This window comes from Bufo gargarizans, chromosome 7 (assembly GCF_014858855.1).
Source record: "Bufo gargarizans isolate SCDJY-AF-19 chromosome 7, ASM1485885v1, whole genome shotgun sequence".
Classification (NCBI taxonomy): Eukaryota; Metazoa; Chordata; class Amphibia; order Anura; family Bufonidae; genus Bufo; species Bufo gargarizans.
The window spans coordinates 61,052,229-61,065,646 of NC_058086.1; the positions used below are offsets into that span (position 1 = coordinate 61,052,229).

At 47.2% G+C, this 13,418-nt stretch overlaps 1 protein-coding gene across 9 annotated transcripts in view; it reads left to right on the top strand.

Annotated features, from left to right (window-relative positions):
- Window positions 1-13,418, top strand: part of RASAL2 (RAS protein activator like 2) — a 281,186-nt gene that overhangs the window by 253,602 nt on the left and 14,166 nt on the right. For 5 of the 9 annotated variants that reach the window (XM_044300543.1, XM_044300539.1, XM_044300538.1 and 2 more), the window contains 5 exons: window positions 3,546-3,782; window positions 6,360-6,561; window positions 9,696-9,785; window positions 10,126-10,325; window positions 11,709-12,570. In XM_044300543.1, the coding sequence (XP_044156478.1) occupies window positions 3,546-3,782; window positions 6,360-6,561; window positions 9,696-9,785; window positions 10,126-10,325; window positions 11,709-12,570 (1,591 nt within the window). The remainder of the gene's footprint in view (window positions 1-3,545; window positions 3,783-6,359; window positions 6,562-9,695; window positions 9,786-10,125; window positions 10,326-11,708; window positions 12,571-13,418) is intronic. The other 4 variants (XM_044300544.1, XM_044300540.1, XM_044300545.1 and 1 more) reach the window with 2 other exon arrangements.

Here is a 13,418-nt window from a genome sequence, read left to right on the forward strand (position 1 = left end):
TTATTTTATTTTTTTCCAGTGTGCTGTAATCTCGCGCATGTGCCCTGGTTACACTGGTCCAGGCCCGCGCAGTGTCCTGGCAGCAGCTTCACAGAAGCAGGCGCGCATGCGCCGGCTGTCTGCGCACTTCGCTCGCATCTGTGAAGCTGCTGACAGGACACCGTGCAGGCCCGGACCAGTGTAACCAAGGCGCATGCGCAAGATTACAGCGCACTGGAAAAATAAAATAAGAGAGGAGTGAATAATTAACAGAGGGGCGGTGCTGGGCTCCGAGATAATGGGCACGGCTGGGCTCCAATGGACAGAGGAGCATCCCCTTCGGCTGCTTATAGAGGTCATTTGCATATTAATAAGAGGTTTTTACCCTAAATGACAGGACAGATGGGGGTAAGAGTAGTATATTTAAAAACTAAATAGTGGAGACTGATGTGATGTGAAAATCTCAGTAGTTAAAATCCAGATGACAGAATCCTTTTAAAGTGTACCTAAATGTTCAACTAAAATTTTTGTTAGTGTTAGAAATAACCTAAAAATATTTTTCCCAGTATACTTCATTTATACATTTTTTACTTTACCACCAAAAGAGGCCCCTGAAATGCGTAAACCACTACAGCGTATAGAGAATACATGGCTGCGGTGTGCGGATACTGATTTGTGTTATAGCCTGTACCTTCAGCTGAAAGCTCTGCCCAGAGATTCAGCGGAGCGCAGCGAGGACGGGCAGGAGCCCCGAACTTCAGAAAATAAGGGCTCATTCAGATGACCGTTTGAATGAGTGCCGCAATTTTGGCGAACAGGTGTGGACTCATTCATTTCAACAGGGCCGCAAAAGATGCCGACAGCACACCGTGTGCTGTCCGCATCCGTTGTTCTTTCCGCAGCCCCGCAAACAATATAGAGCATGCCTTATTTTTGCGGACAAGAATAGGCACTTTCTATCCTAGTGCCGGCCGTGTGCGGTCCACAAAGTGCGAAATGCACACAGGCCGGTATCGGTGCAATTTGCGGACCGCAAAACACTACGGCCATCTTAATGAGCCCTAAATAAATTACGGTATATATATTAGAAAATATAATTTTTAAGGTATTTCTAAGACTTTAAAAAAATTTTAGTTGAACGTTTAAGTACATAAATCACTGCAAAAGGTGCGCCACAACGATACGCAACTGACAACCCTGGCTAATCGCTCAGGCTGATGTTAAGAACTGAGACTTTAGCCAATGTATTCTTCCAGTCAGGAACACATCGGAGCCCTTTTGCACCACCGTCAAGGTATCTCAGTGTGGCATGGGGACTACCACTAGACTACCTATGGTATGTGAACGCGGTCTGAATGGCGCTAAGATCTAACTCACAGCCAAGCTCCCACATACCTCCATAGTGAGATCACTCATGCAGTAGGAGAAGGGATAGGGCTGCAAGCCCCACCTATAACAGGCCACGTGACACAGGCTACCAGGTGCCACAGAATGTTACCAGCATTATTCCATACATATAAAGAAAAATCACTAAAATAAAGTGGCCTGCATGGAATAAAATGCTCAAAAACCCCAAAACTGTAGCGTGTTTGTAACCGGGGGAGCAGTTCCTCCGCATGTGATCCGTTGCTAGCGGCAATCCCCAGCAAAAAAATGCATACGATGTGGTGCACCTTTTGCAGTGATTTATATATTTTTATATTTTCACCCACACACTGCTCCATCTTGTGTAGGATGCCCTTGTGGTGCATGTGGTCCGCTGCCAACATCCTCCAATGTATGCATTTTTTGGCTGGGGATCACATGCGGAGGAATTGCTCCCCCGGTTATAAACACGCCACAGTGTCTGGGTTTTTTGAGCATTTCCTCCCATTTAGGCCACTTTATTTTAGCAACGTTTAAGTACACTTTAAATGTTTCACGGATACGCCATTCTATTTCTGCATAGACGCACGGGGCCAGCAGCTGTTCATGCCTCCAAAAATGAGGCTTTATGTACCCTCCGTTGCTTCCATGTCTGTACGGATTTGTAGTGACTATAGAACGACTTGGGTACGAGGAATGACGTCTCTTTACGTCCCATCCGATATGAGGGGGCACTTGCTATATAATTATGATAGCCACAGAGAATACCGACGGGGGTTAATTTGAGGAAATACAGGTAAAAATAAAGAACAGGACCCGGTAGGTCATTGGTTAAGATTAATAATGTGCGATGGGCTCTTTTTAACAATGCACTTCACAGAGAAGAGAAGTAAAGTATGAGGGCGGCCGTCGTAAGGTTAGGAAACTGTCCGGAGGCTCTCAGAGAGTTTTGGAAGTTGTAGCTAGATAACAGATGGTGTAACACAGGTAGCCCGAAAATGTGGAGAACATAGCGGAACTATTCTGAGGAGAAAAAAAAATGTTGGTTTGAGCAGGTGCCAAGCTGGGTCACATTGTCGCAGCACCATGTTATAATGGTAGCAGTGCCTTTTATGTCGGACTGAATGCGGCCTTTGTTTTCCCCGCACAATGATTTAATGTGTTTGCAACACACAGAACTCCTTGTGCTAACTCTGTTCTCTCTCTGTGGCCAAATATAACCTATTCATTAATATTATTCACCCTTTCCACTCACATTGATGACGTCTAAATGTCATCTGTTATATCGGCTGCGGAGAAATGGCTTTACGCTCTTGGTCACAACCTGAGATGTAGAAAATCGAACCCTTCAGTTCTAATGTAGGTTGTATGAAGGGTGCCATTTTTTTTTTTTTAGCGTTTGACAATTCTTGGTAACAATCGGAGGCTATGATAGCCGTAAGAGTAGGGGCCGCGGTTTTACTACCAATCCCTTTAGCTGCATTATTTTTAGCAGGTTAAACTACAGACTCCATAGGCCAGGCATGCCTAACCTGCGGCCCTCCAGCTGTTGCAAAACTACAACTCCCATCATTCCCTGACGGCCTACAGCTATCATCCTACAGAAGGGCATGGTGGGAGTTGTAGTTTTACAAAAGCTGGAGGGCCATAGATTGAGCATCCCTGTCATAGACGATCGTTGCAAAACCGCACCAAGACGTTGTGAAGCTGCAGCCATATGGTTGGCCTAGTGGCGTAGCTATAGGGGTTCAGAGGTGGTAGCATTCACACTCGAAGCTTGGGGTTAAACTCTGGCCATATGGTTGGCCTATGGCATAGATATAGGGGTTCAGAGGTAGCATTCACACCCAATACTTCGGGAGGAAACTCTGGCCATATGATTGGCTTAGGTGTAGCTGAAGGGATTCAGAGGTAGCATTCACCCCCGAGGCTTGGGGAGGAAACTCTGGCCATATGGTTGGCTTAGGTGTGTTGCTGAAGGGATTCGGAGGTAGCATTCACACCGGATTCCTGTGGGGGGGGGGGGGGGTCAAAGGCCACCTAAGAAGACTCCAGTGTTATAAAGATATAATAGGTGGGAGAACCTGTTAGAAAATTTGTATTGGGATCCAGGATCTTCAGGTTCCACCTCTAAAGCAGCCTCACCCTAACAGACGTAGACATGTTTATGTGAGTCTAATGCATTTCTTCTTTTGTCACAGTGTTTTTCCCAGGGAACTAAAAGAAGTTTTTGCATCTTGGAAACAACAATGTATTAATAGAGGCAAGCAAGACATCAGCGAGCGACTGATCAGCGCCTCCCTGTTCCTCCGGTTCCTCTGCCCATCAATCATGTCCCCTAGTCTGTTCGGCCTCATGCAGGAATATCCTGATGATCGCACTTCCCGGACTTTGACACTCATAGCCAAGGTGATACAGAATCTCGCCAACTTTGCAAAGTAAGTGATGACAATAAAAAAAAAATAATCCTGTATGACATGCTACCATTTTAGTCTTCTCTTTGGAGCCTGCATTTTGCACAGGTGTTCTTGTTCACTTCTTAAGGTATTACGTTTAGGCTGGGTTCAGATCTTGAGCACATGCCAAAGCCACATGGAAATATGTAGGTAAACACTGTTTCATGGTTAAAGGGGTTGTCCCACTTTGCTATTTCAATCTTACCAGCAGTAGATGTCCTGATAACTTCCTGGTTCGGCTCCTGTAGTTGAGTGAAGGCCGGCCACGCCTCCTCATGACTCACCCTGAGAGCTCAGTCATTGCGTGCTCGTTCATGTGGATGAGTCATCCACATGGAGCCGACAATGTATGAGAGGTCCCGCCCCCCTTCCCCCCCAGTATAATAAACATTGAGTGCAGCCCCCCCCCCCCAGTATAATATACATTGAGTGCAGCCACCCCCCCCCCCAGTATAATATACATTGAGTGCGGCCACCCCCCCCAGTATAATATACATTGAGTGCGTCCACCCCCCCCAGTATAATATACATTGAGTGCGTCCACCCCCCCCCCAGTATAATATACATTGAGTGCGGCCACCCCCCCCCCCCCCCCCCCCCCCAGTATAATATACATTGAGTGCGGCCCCCCCCCCCCCCCAGTATAATATACATTGAGTGCGGCCACCCCCCCCAGTATAATATACATTGAGTGCGCCCCCCCCCAGTATAATAAACATTGGTGGCGCAGTGGGAAGTGCCAAACAGGGTTAAAAAAATAAATAAAAAATTAACTTGCCTCCACCAATTGATCGCGCAGCTGCCGGTCTCCTGTTCTTGCTTCAGGACTGAGCTAATCACATGGTCCATTACCATGGTGATGGATCATATGATGTACCATGTGATGACCACAGTGATGTCACCACAGGTCCTTTCACAGGTCCTAAAGAAAGAACAGGAGACCGGCAGCTGCGCGATCAATTGGTGGAGGTGAGTTAATTTTTTATTTTTATTTTTGAACCCTCATTGGCACTTCCCACTGCGCCACCAATGTATATTATACTGGGGGGGGGGGGGGGGGGTGGGGTGGCCGCACTCAATGTATATTATACTGGGGGGGTGGTGGCCGCACTCAATGTATATTATACTGGGGGGCGGGTGGCCGCACTCAATGTATATTATACTGGGGGGGGGGGGGGTGGCCGCACTCAATGTATATTATACTGGGGGGGGGGGGGGGGCGCACTGCGCCACCAATGTTAATACAAATGCAGGAGGTGGGTGCCGGAGTGAAATAGCCGGCACCCGACCTCTATGATAGGGGGCTGCGATCAGCGGCAGTTAATGGCTGTGTGGCAGACTGCTATGAAATTGCATTTAGATGCAGTGAATTAGAAAATTGCGCAGATGTACAAGTCATCAGAGTTGCATCCACGGCTTGTGAAGACAGGCATCTGGAAAACGCTTCACTTTAGTATAAGATGTATATTTATTTACATTCTTTTTCTACGCTTAGGAGTCCAGTGGGCGGTGCTACGGTCTACTGGACTCCTAAACTAATGAAATACATATAATGAAACTATATATCAGTCTGCTCAGCTCCTCCTGCTCTCTAACAGGCTGCCGGCAGCTCAGACAGGTTCCTTTGAAGACAAGTGTAAGGTCTTGTATGGCCCAAATTGACCACAACAATTTTTGATGTTTTTATGGAATTTATTAAGACCTTCTGACGTCAGTGTTGAGATGGACAAAAGTTGCAAATTTTTATGCAAGCCCCACTTAATACAAAAATGCAACTTTTACTCCCTTTTACACTTGCCGCATTTCTAAAAGGGGGCAAGGCTTGAATGGAAGAGGGCGGGCCATATGTGGCTTAAAGAGTAACTACGCTTTTTATTTTTTTTATACATCATAGATAGATATCGGCAGGGGTCCCAGCTCTGAGACCACCACAGATCACTAGAACGAGGGCTCAGAAGTGTTCAGCCGACCGCCGCTTTTCCTCGCTGCTGAGTGCGAGACTGTAGACGGTTTCAATAGAAAGTCTATGAGCTCGTCAACAGTCTCGCGCACAGCAGTAAGGGGGAAGCGGTGCTCTGAGCATTCGTGCTAGCGATCGGCGGTGGTCTCAGAGCTAGGACCCCCGCCGATCAACACTTCTGATATGTCCTTATGACATAACAAAAATTGAAAAAATAAGTGTAGTTACTCTTTAATAGATTTAAGATGATCTATTCCAGCTCCTACCCGAAGACCAGTGTATGAAATGCCAGTCTTAGTAAACTTACCCCAGTGTCTTCCGTCCTGCACCAGATTTATCTGCAACGCTCTACAGGATAACCAGCAACTTTTAGAACTTGTTACATATGCGATTTATCAATCTGACCTATGTACTTCGCTGCCAGCTCCTATACAGTACGCCATACTGTGCAGGAGGGACATAGAAGCACATGCGGTCCACGTCGCCGGTGTAACATGGCACACTAGGAGCTATAAAATCCCCCACGTGTTCTCACACTTTGTAGATCAATATCGTTTTTATAATCGCACTTACGGTAATATCTTCTCACTTTTGAACAGATTTGGCAATAAGGAAGAATACATGGCTTTTATGAATGACTTCTTGGAGCATGAATGGGGTGGGATGAAACGCTTTCTTCAAGAGATCTCCAACCCAGATACCATCTCGAACACGCCGGGATTTGAAGGGTACATCGACCTTGGCCGGGAGCTCTCGGTCCTGCATTGCCTCCTGTGGGAAGTGGTGTCTCAGCTCGATAAGGTGCGCACACAGGACGGGTGGCCTTCTACCTCCGTCCAAAAGCTGGAAAGTATTCATCTAGATTAGCTTGAAATGCAGCATCTAGTATAGCATCTAATACTCCATATCCACCGCCCAATCTGGCTCCCAGATGATGAGGGGCCGTAGGGTAATCAGTTGCGCCTTCTTTCTCTACCCATTACCAATGAGGGCACCTGACACTTCAACACCATCTAATAGAAGTGCATTTTCTTAAGTTTAAAAGGTGAAGTTAAACTCTGTGCCATGTAATCTGTCAGTCATGAGAGCACTTTTAATCCCCTATTATATCAGTGACACTGACATGACAAAGAATATGGTCCTGGATGCAATATTACCCAGACAGTCCAGACTGAAATGTGATGTCCTCCTTTAGCCTTACTCATGGTAGCGGTATCACTGTCCCCTCCAAACACCATCCCAAGCCGCCAGCAGCGTGTTTCCGACGATCATTTTCTTCCTGAAGGCAGATGCGGCTAAAGCTCAGAAAACGTTCCTTTATCCCCTGCCGGCGCGCTTCTCTAGTCATGCTTGAAGTCAAGGGGGCAGCGGCCTCCTTGCTTCAAGTCAAGATGGCCACGCCCCTTTCGCTGTGATTGACAGCGCTTATGCAGAGAGTTCGGCAAAGCCAGCCGAACTGCCGGCTGTCAATCACAGGGAAGGGGGCGTGGTTATCTTGACTTGAAGCAAGGAGGCCGCTGCCCCCTTGACTTCAAGCATGACTAGAGAAGCGCGCCGGCAGGGGATAAAGGAACGTTTTTTGAGCTTTAGCTGCATCGGCCTTCGGGAAGAATATTATCGTCGGAAACACGCTGCTGGCCACTGTCAGGTACTGCTGGCGGCTTGAGATGGTTTTTGGAGGTGACAGGTTCCCTTTAAAATGTTCCTATGTAAGTCCTATCAGCCTATTAATGCCAGACGCAGCGAGTTCAATGTGAGAATCTCGCAGTGTGATTTCCCGTACTGACCCCTGCTAGACCCTCCAAATCTACTGAATTACACTGACTGCATTAGGGCAGTGTAATTCAATAAATTCCAGGGACACACAGCGTTATAAATCATTATAGAGGTGCAGAGGTCAGTACGGGAAGTCACACTGCCATGTAAATGTGCCGCCGATCACCCAGCGAGTGAGTAAACAAACGGGCGACTGCATCTTTCATCAGTCTGTACAGGGATGGGATGGGATCGTTCATCCCCATACCGAGGGGATGATTGTTATATGTGAACTCGACCATCAGTTTGTTCCTGATTATTGCCCTGCGTTAGGATGCATTCACACACTGCAGCAAACTTTCCGCAACTGAAAATCTGTTCCATTCACTTGAATGGGGTGGCAAGCAGATGGATTTCTGCAAGACCCATTCAGGTGAATGGAACAGATTTTCGGTGGTAGAAAATTCTACAAAAAAATCTGCTGCGTGTGAAGGCCCCCTAGGAGGGCCCTAACAAGCAATAGTCCTCACTCTGACAAACTCATGCCATCCATTTATTACATCGACAGCCATTTATGTGCATGGCCGACATGGAATATTATCTAATGCAGTGCCCACCGCAGGGGAAATGTCTGACTGGCCTTGGAATTCTCCGGCATTCAGCTGTTTGCTAGTATTCTCGGGAGCCAGACCTGAGGCATTCAACTCCCGCATTAAATGGGTTTTCTATGATGAGACAACCCCTTGTATGGGGGGCTTTTAGTACATACAAATGCCAGATATCACCTTATAGTATAGGAAATGCAATTTTTAAAAATGAACAGGCTGAAAGTCTTAGGCTACATTCCCACGACCGTAAACATTTTGTAGCCCGTTAATCGCAGATCTGAAATATGCGGATGCGGTCCATGTGCATCCTGCTCTTTTCACGGGCCCCATTATAAAAATGCATAATGGGAATGAATAGGACATGTTCTATAATTTGTAGCACGGATGCAGACAGCACACAGATGACAGAAATAATTGGGTCCGCGCACACTGAAAATACGGTCATGTGAATGCAGCCTTAAAGGGGTTCTCTGGGCTTCTAATATTGATGACCTATCCTAGGATAGGTCATCAATATCAGATCAGTAGCGGTCCGACCCCCGGCACCTCCGCCGATCATCAGCGGTCCGACCCCCGGCACCCCCGCCGATCAGCTGTATGAGGAGACTGTGCGCACAGTGTGAAAATGCCATCTCCCTTCTCTCTTCCTGCTGTGCTGCTGCTTTGCCATAGACAGCAGCGGTGAGCGGGAAGGGAGGCAGCACATGCACACTGCACGCGCCGTCTCCTCATACAGCTGATCGGCAGCGGTGCCGCGTGTCGGACCCCCGCTGATCTGATCTTGATGACCTATCTTGAGATAGGTCATTAATATTAAAAGCCCGGAGAATCCCTTTAATCTTAGATTTTAGCTAAATAAATATTCTCTTAAAGGGGTTTTCCTAAATATTTTAACTCATGACCTACCCTCTGGATAGGCCATCATTATTAATTGATGGGAGTCGGACAACCAGGACCCTAACCGATCAGCTGTATGAAGAGGCACTCGGAGTAGCGCTGCAGCCTTCTCCCTGCTTCCCAACCACAGCGCCGTCCATTATATAACAGCTATGCTTGGTATCGCAGCTCATCCCCATTCACTTCAATGGGGCTAAGATGCGCTTGGGCCATGACCAATAGAAGTGACGCCTAGGCTAAACTGAGACCGCGGAGCTACTGAACGCATCGGTGCCTTCTCAAACGGCTTATCGGCAGGAGTCCTGGGTGTCGGACCCCCACAGGTCAGATCAGTCTCGGAAAACCCCTTTAAATGAGGCAGTCTTGTATAATGCTCCCCACATGCCGGTAAGTTGGCTTGTTAAGTGACAGTGATGGTTTTTGCCTTTCTTCCAATGGGTCTCTATGTATTCTGTCTTCTGATTTGTCGCCAGCTGTGTTGTGGTGTCTCACATCCCCTCATATTTCACTGGTTACTTTGTGCCCGCCACGATCAGCCGCATTGACATACAGTAGCTCCATGGTCCACGTACATTACCCATCTGTACCAGACTGACTGCATCACTCGGCTGAGTCCTTGGAGAAGTCTTCTTCCTTATAACACTGTTCACCTTCTATTCTTCCTCCTTTCACTAGACTGGACGCATGCTCCTCTCTTTAACCCCGACACCCGTGCACCTTCTGGATGACCACCACTCTTCCCTCGTCTCTTCTGGCATTTTTGTAGTACGTTAGCATTGCATGTCTGTTTTGAGTTGGAATGGCAGTAGTTTTTAGTTATGTTAAGCATGAATTAATTATTTTTCCTTCTGGATTTGAGCAGTCCTAATTTCTTCTCTATTTCCTTTTCTCCCTTGCCCTTTCCTACCCCGATGCCTGGCTACACCCCGTCTCCTCCATCCGTCACATCGTGGTTGATAATATGGCTCTGCGCTCATGCCATGCGCTCACATACTCATATGAACAAACAAACAAAAAAAACAAAAAAAAAAACACCTGCCCTCCGAACCCCTCCTGGCCTTCCCCGTCACAATGGCGGACGTTGCCACGCATATTGTCCAATCAGGGTGAAAATTCCTTCCTACAGGCCACCGTGGAAAAACTGGGACCGCTTCCACGCATCCTCGCGGACATCACCAAAACACTGACCAATCCCACCCCCATCCAGCAACAGCTAAGACGATTCAGCGAGCACAGCTCCACTCCGAATGTAAGTGGCAGCCTTTCGTCGGGACTTCAGAAGATATTTGAGGATCCTGCAGACTGGTGAGTCACATATATGGGCAGTGTATTATACATTGACTTTTTGTGGTGTGGTCTATGTAATGTTTTTAGGGTTGTTTTACTCTTATTGTATCATTGGAGGCTTTCATAAAAAACAAATGTGCATAAAACAACTTCACGAATAGTCAGCCCCCTTGAGGGGGTCTTAAAAATGCCAATGTTTGGGAAGGGTGCTGAATGGAATTGTCCCATCAGGACAACTCCTGTCCAGATTCCTTATTAGGGTATCTGCACTTGAGGTTGAAATTTCCGCTTGAAAGGAGTCAAATCTGTGGTGAAAATCCACAAAATGAATTGGCACGCTGTGGATTTTAAAAGGATTTTCAATATTGATGGCTAGTGATGTCTGATCAGTGGAGGTCCAACTCCTGGCACTCCTCTTCCTAGGCCAGTGACATCACGTTCATCGGCCACACGTCCTGTTTGCAGCTAAATCCCATTCAAGTGAGTGGGCTTGTGCTGCAATACTAAGCGCAGCCATTATCCAATGTATGGCGCTGTGCTTGGTAAGATGTGAGGAGGCAGCAGCGATCACCAGGGTGCCACAAGCCCTTCATACAGCTGATTGGTGGGCGTGCCAGGAGTAGGTCTCCTGCTGATCAGATTGATGACCTATCCCGAGGATAGGCCATCAATATTGAACTCACAGAAAACCTCCGCGCCAGATGGGAATTTACATGCGGGCAATTTTTCGGTTGTATAAGATATCTGAAAATCTCCTCAACTTTCCTAGGCTTCTTTTACACTAGCGTTAGGCTTGTCCGGAGGGGGAACAGCCTGCCGGATCGGTACTAACGCTTGCACACGTGTGCTGCCAGAAGTCCGGCCCCAGTCACTATAATGGGGACGGGTACGGGCGGGAGATGCAGCCGCAGCACGGCAAACATGACTGACAAAAACCGAAGCATTCCGATCAAGCCTAACGCTAGTGTGAGAGAAGCCTTATGCTGCATCTGTAAAGTCACAAGAACGTGTGCTTTGCAGCCTTAGAAGGGGGTCTTCTACTTCAGACCCCCCACCATAGAGTGCCTAACATGCACATGAGTTCTCACTCTGGAAGACATCTAAATGGCTGTATGTAATTCTACATTTCCCTACAGAAAAAAATAGCCAGGTGACCGCAGCCTCACCTGGAAAAATCTCCCACGACTCATACGAGGGAATGTCGAACATAATTTACATGCGACTGTTCCTGCTGCGGAATATATACGCATTTAATGCATGCTAGATATTAATGTCCTTGCCACGGCTAGACATTCAGTATGGTGACATTGAGTAATAGCGTGGAGGACTTTACCAATAAAGAATTTATATGTCTAATTTGCAGCGATTTTGAATGTTTAACCAGTGATTATTTTTGTGCAGTGACCTTCTGAAGCTGAAGTCTCCAACCATTGAAAATGCGGAAAACTACTTCAGGGGGAAAACGTTGCTTCTTGTCCAGCAGGCATCAACGCAAAGTATGTCTTATTCTGACAAAGACGATAGAGACAATGTGCTTCCCAATGGACGCAGCGTGTCCTTGATGGACCTACAGGACTCCACCATCACTCACAGTGAGCGTTCCTCTGTTGTTCAAGAGCCACCATTGCGATTAACCGGCAGCCAGTTGTCTATTGCACACGTAGCCACCATCAAGCAGTTACGGGACAACCAGGGCACACCGCAAAGTGCTCCACAAGTCAGGAGACCCTTACACCCAGCCTTGAGTCAGCAGAACAGCTTGCAGCCCCTATCCTTCCAAAACCCCGTCTACCACCTCAACAACCCTCCACCATCCATGCCCAAAGCCTCTGTGGACTCTAGTCTGGAAAACCTAAGCACTGCCAGTTCTCGAAGCCAGAGTAACAGTGAGGAATTCATCCTCAGCGGACCTAGCAATAGCAGTATGGAGGACTTCACCAAAAGGAGCACCCAAAGTGAGGACTTCAGCAGGCGGCACACCATGCCAGAAAGACCCGTTCCTATAGCACTGCCACGACAGAATAGCACAGGGCAAGCCCAGATCCGAAAGACCGACCAGGCGGCTCTTGGGGCTCGAGCCAAGGCCCCACAGTCTTTGCCACACAGTGCCTCCTTACGTAGCACAGGCAGCATGTCGGGCATCTCTGCCACACTGCTTGCTGAGCCTGTGCAAAATGGGAACCGGTCTAGACAACAATCAACATCTTCCCGTGAGAGCCCTGTACCAAAACTACGAGCCGTTCACCGCCAGCAGACACAGCAGGTAAGACAGAGGGCATCTACCCCTTTGCTGCATGTCCTGTTTCTGGTCCCTTCAGCTTAAAGTGCCAGAGAACCAGAGATGCTCTTCGTAACCTCCCTCCACTCTGCCCAAGAGGACCCAGTTTAGAGACGCGCCACCATAACAACTTAGAATTCCCTAATGGGGTATATGAAAATGGATTATCTAAATTGAATTACCCCTTCCTGCATTGAGAAGTAACTTTACTTTCCATGTAGCTGCGCTCTACAGTATACAGCCAGGTGCCCGCTGCAACATCCAGGATCAGAATGAACTCCACTCCTGGTTCTTTAACCCATTGGATGCTGTGGTCAATAGTGTCTGGGCATCGAAGTGGCTTGACAGAGGGAGTGGGCTCCCTTTGTCACCATGTGTCCCCCATGCCATAGGAGCCAGGGAGCCTAGCAAAAGACGTACGCCTATTAGGCCGTGATTAAGGCATGGCCTAATAAACTGTCAGAATGAGTGACGAGTAATAAAGTGCTTTTTTTTATTTTGGTATTGCTGAAATTGTAACATCATCTAAACCACATGGCGAATGCTGTTTAAAAAAAAAAAGGCGGAAAAGTTTATTATTTATTTATATATATATATATGTACCCCATAATGGTTCTCCGTATACAGCTACATCAACGGAGAAATAAAGTTATGGCACTTGGAATGCCCCAACATAAAACTTTTAGATTTTCTATGAAATATGCTTTTATTGCCTAAAAGTAGTAAAATGTAACACATTTTTTACATATTTGGTATCGCCATAGCCGCCCTGAGCCTCAGAATAAAGGTAACGGTGAATGACACAAAATTCATAATACAAAATATGGTGGCAG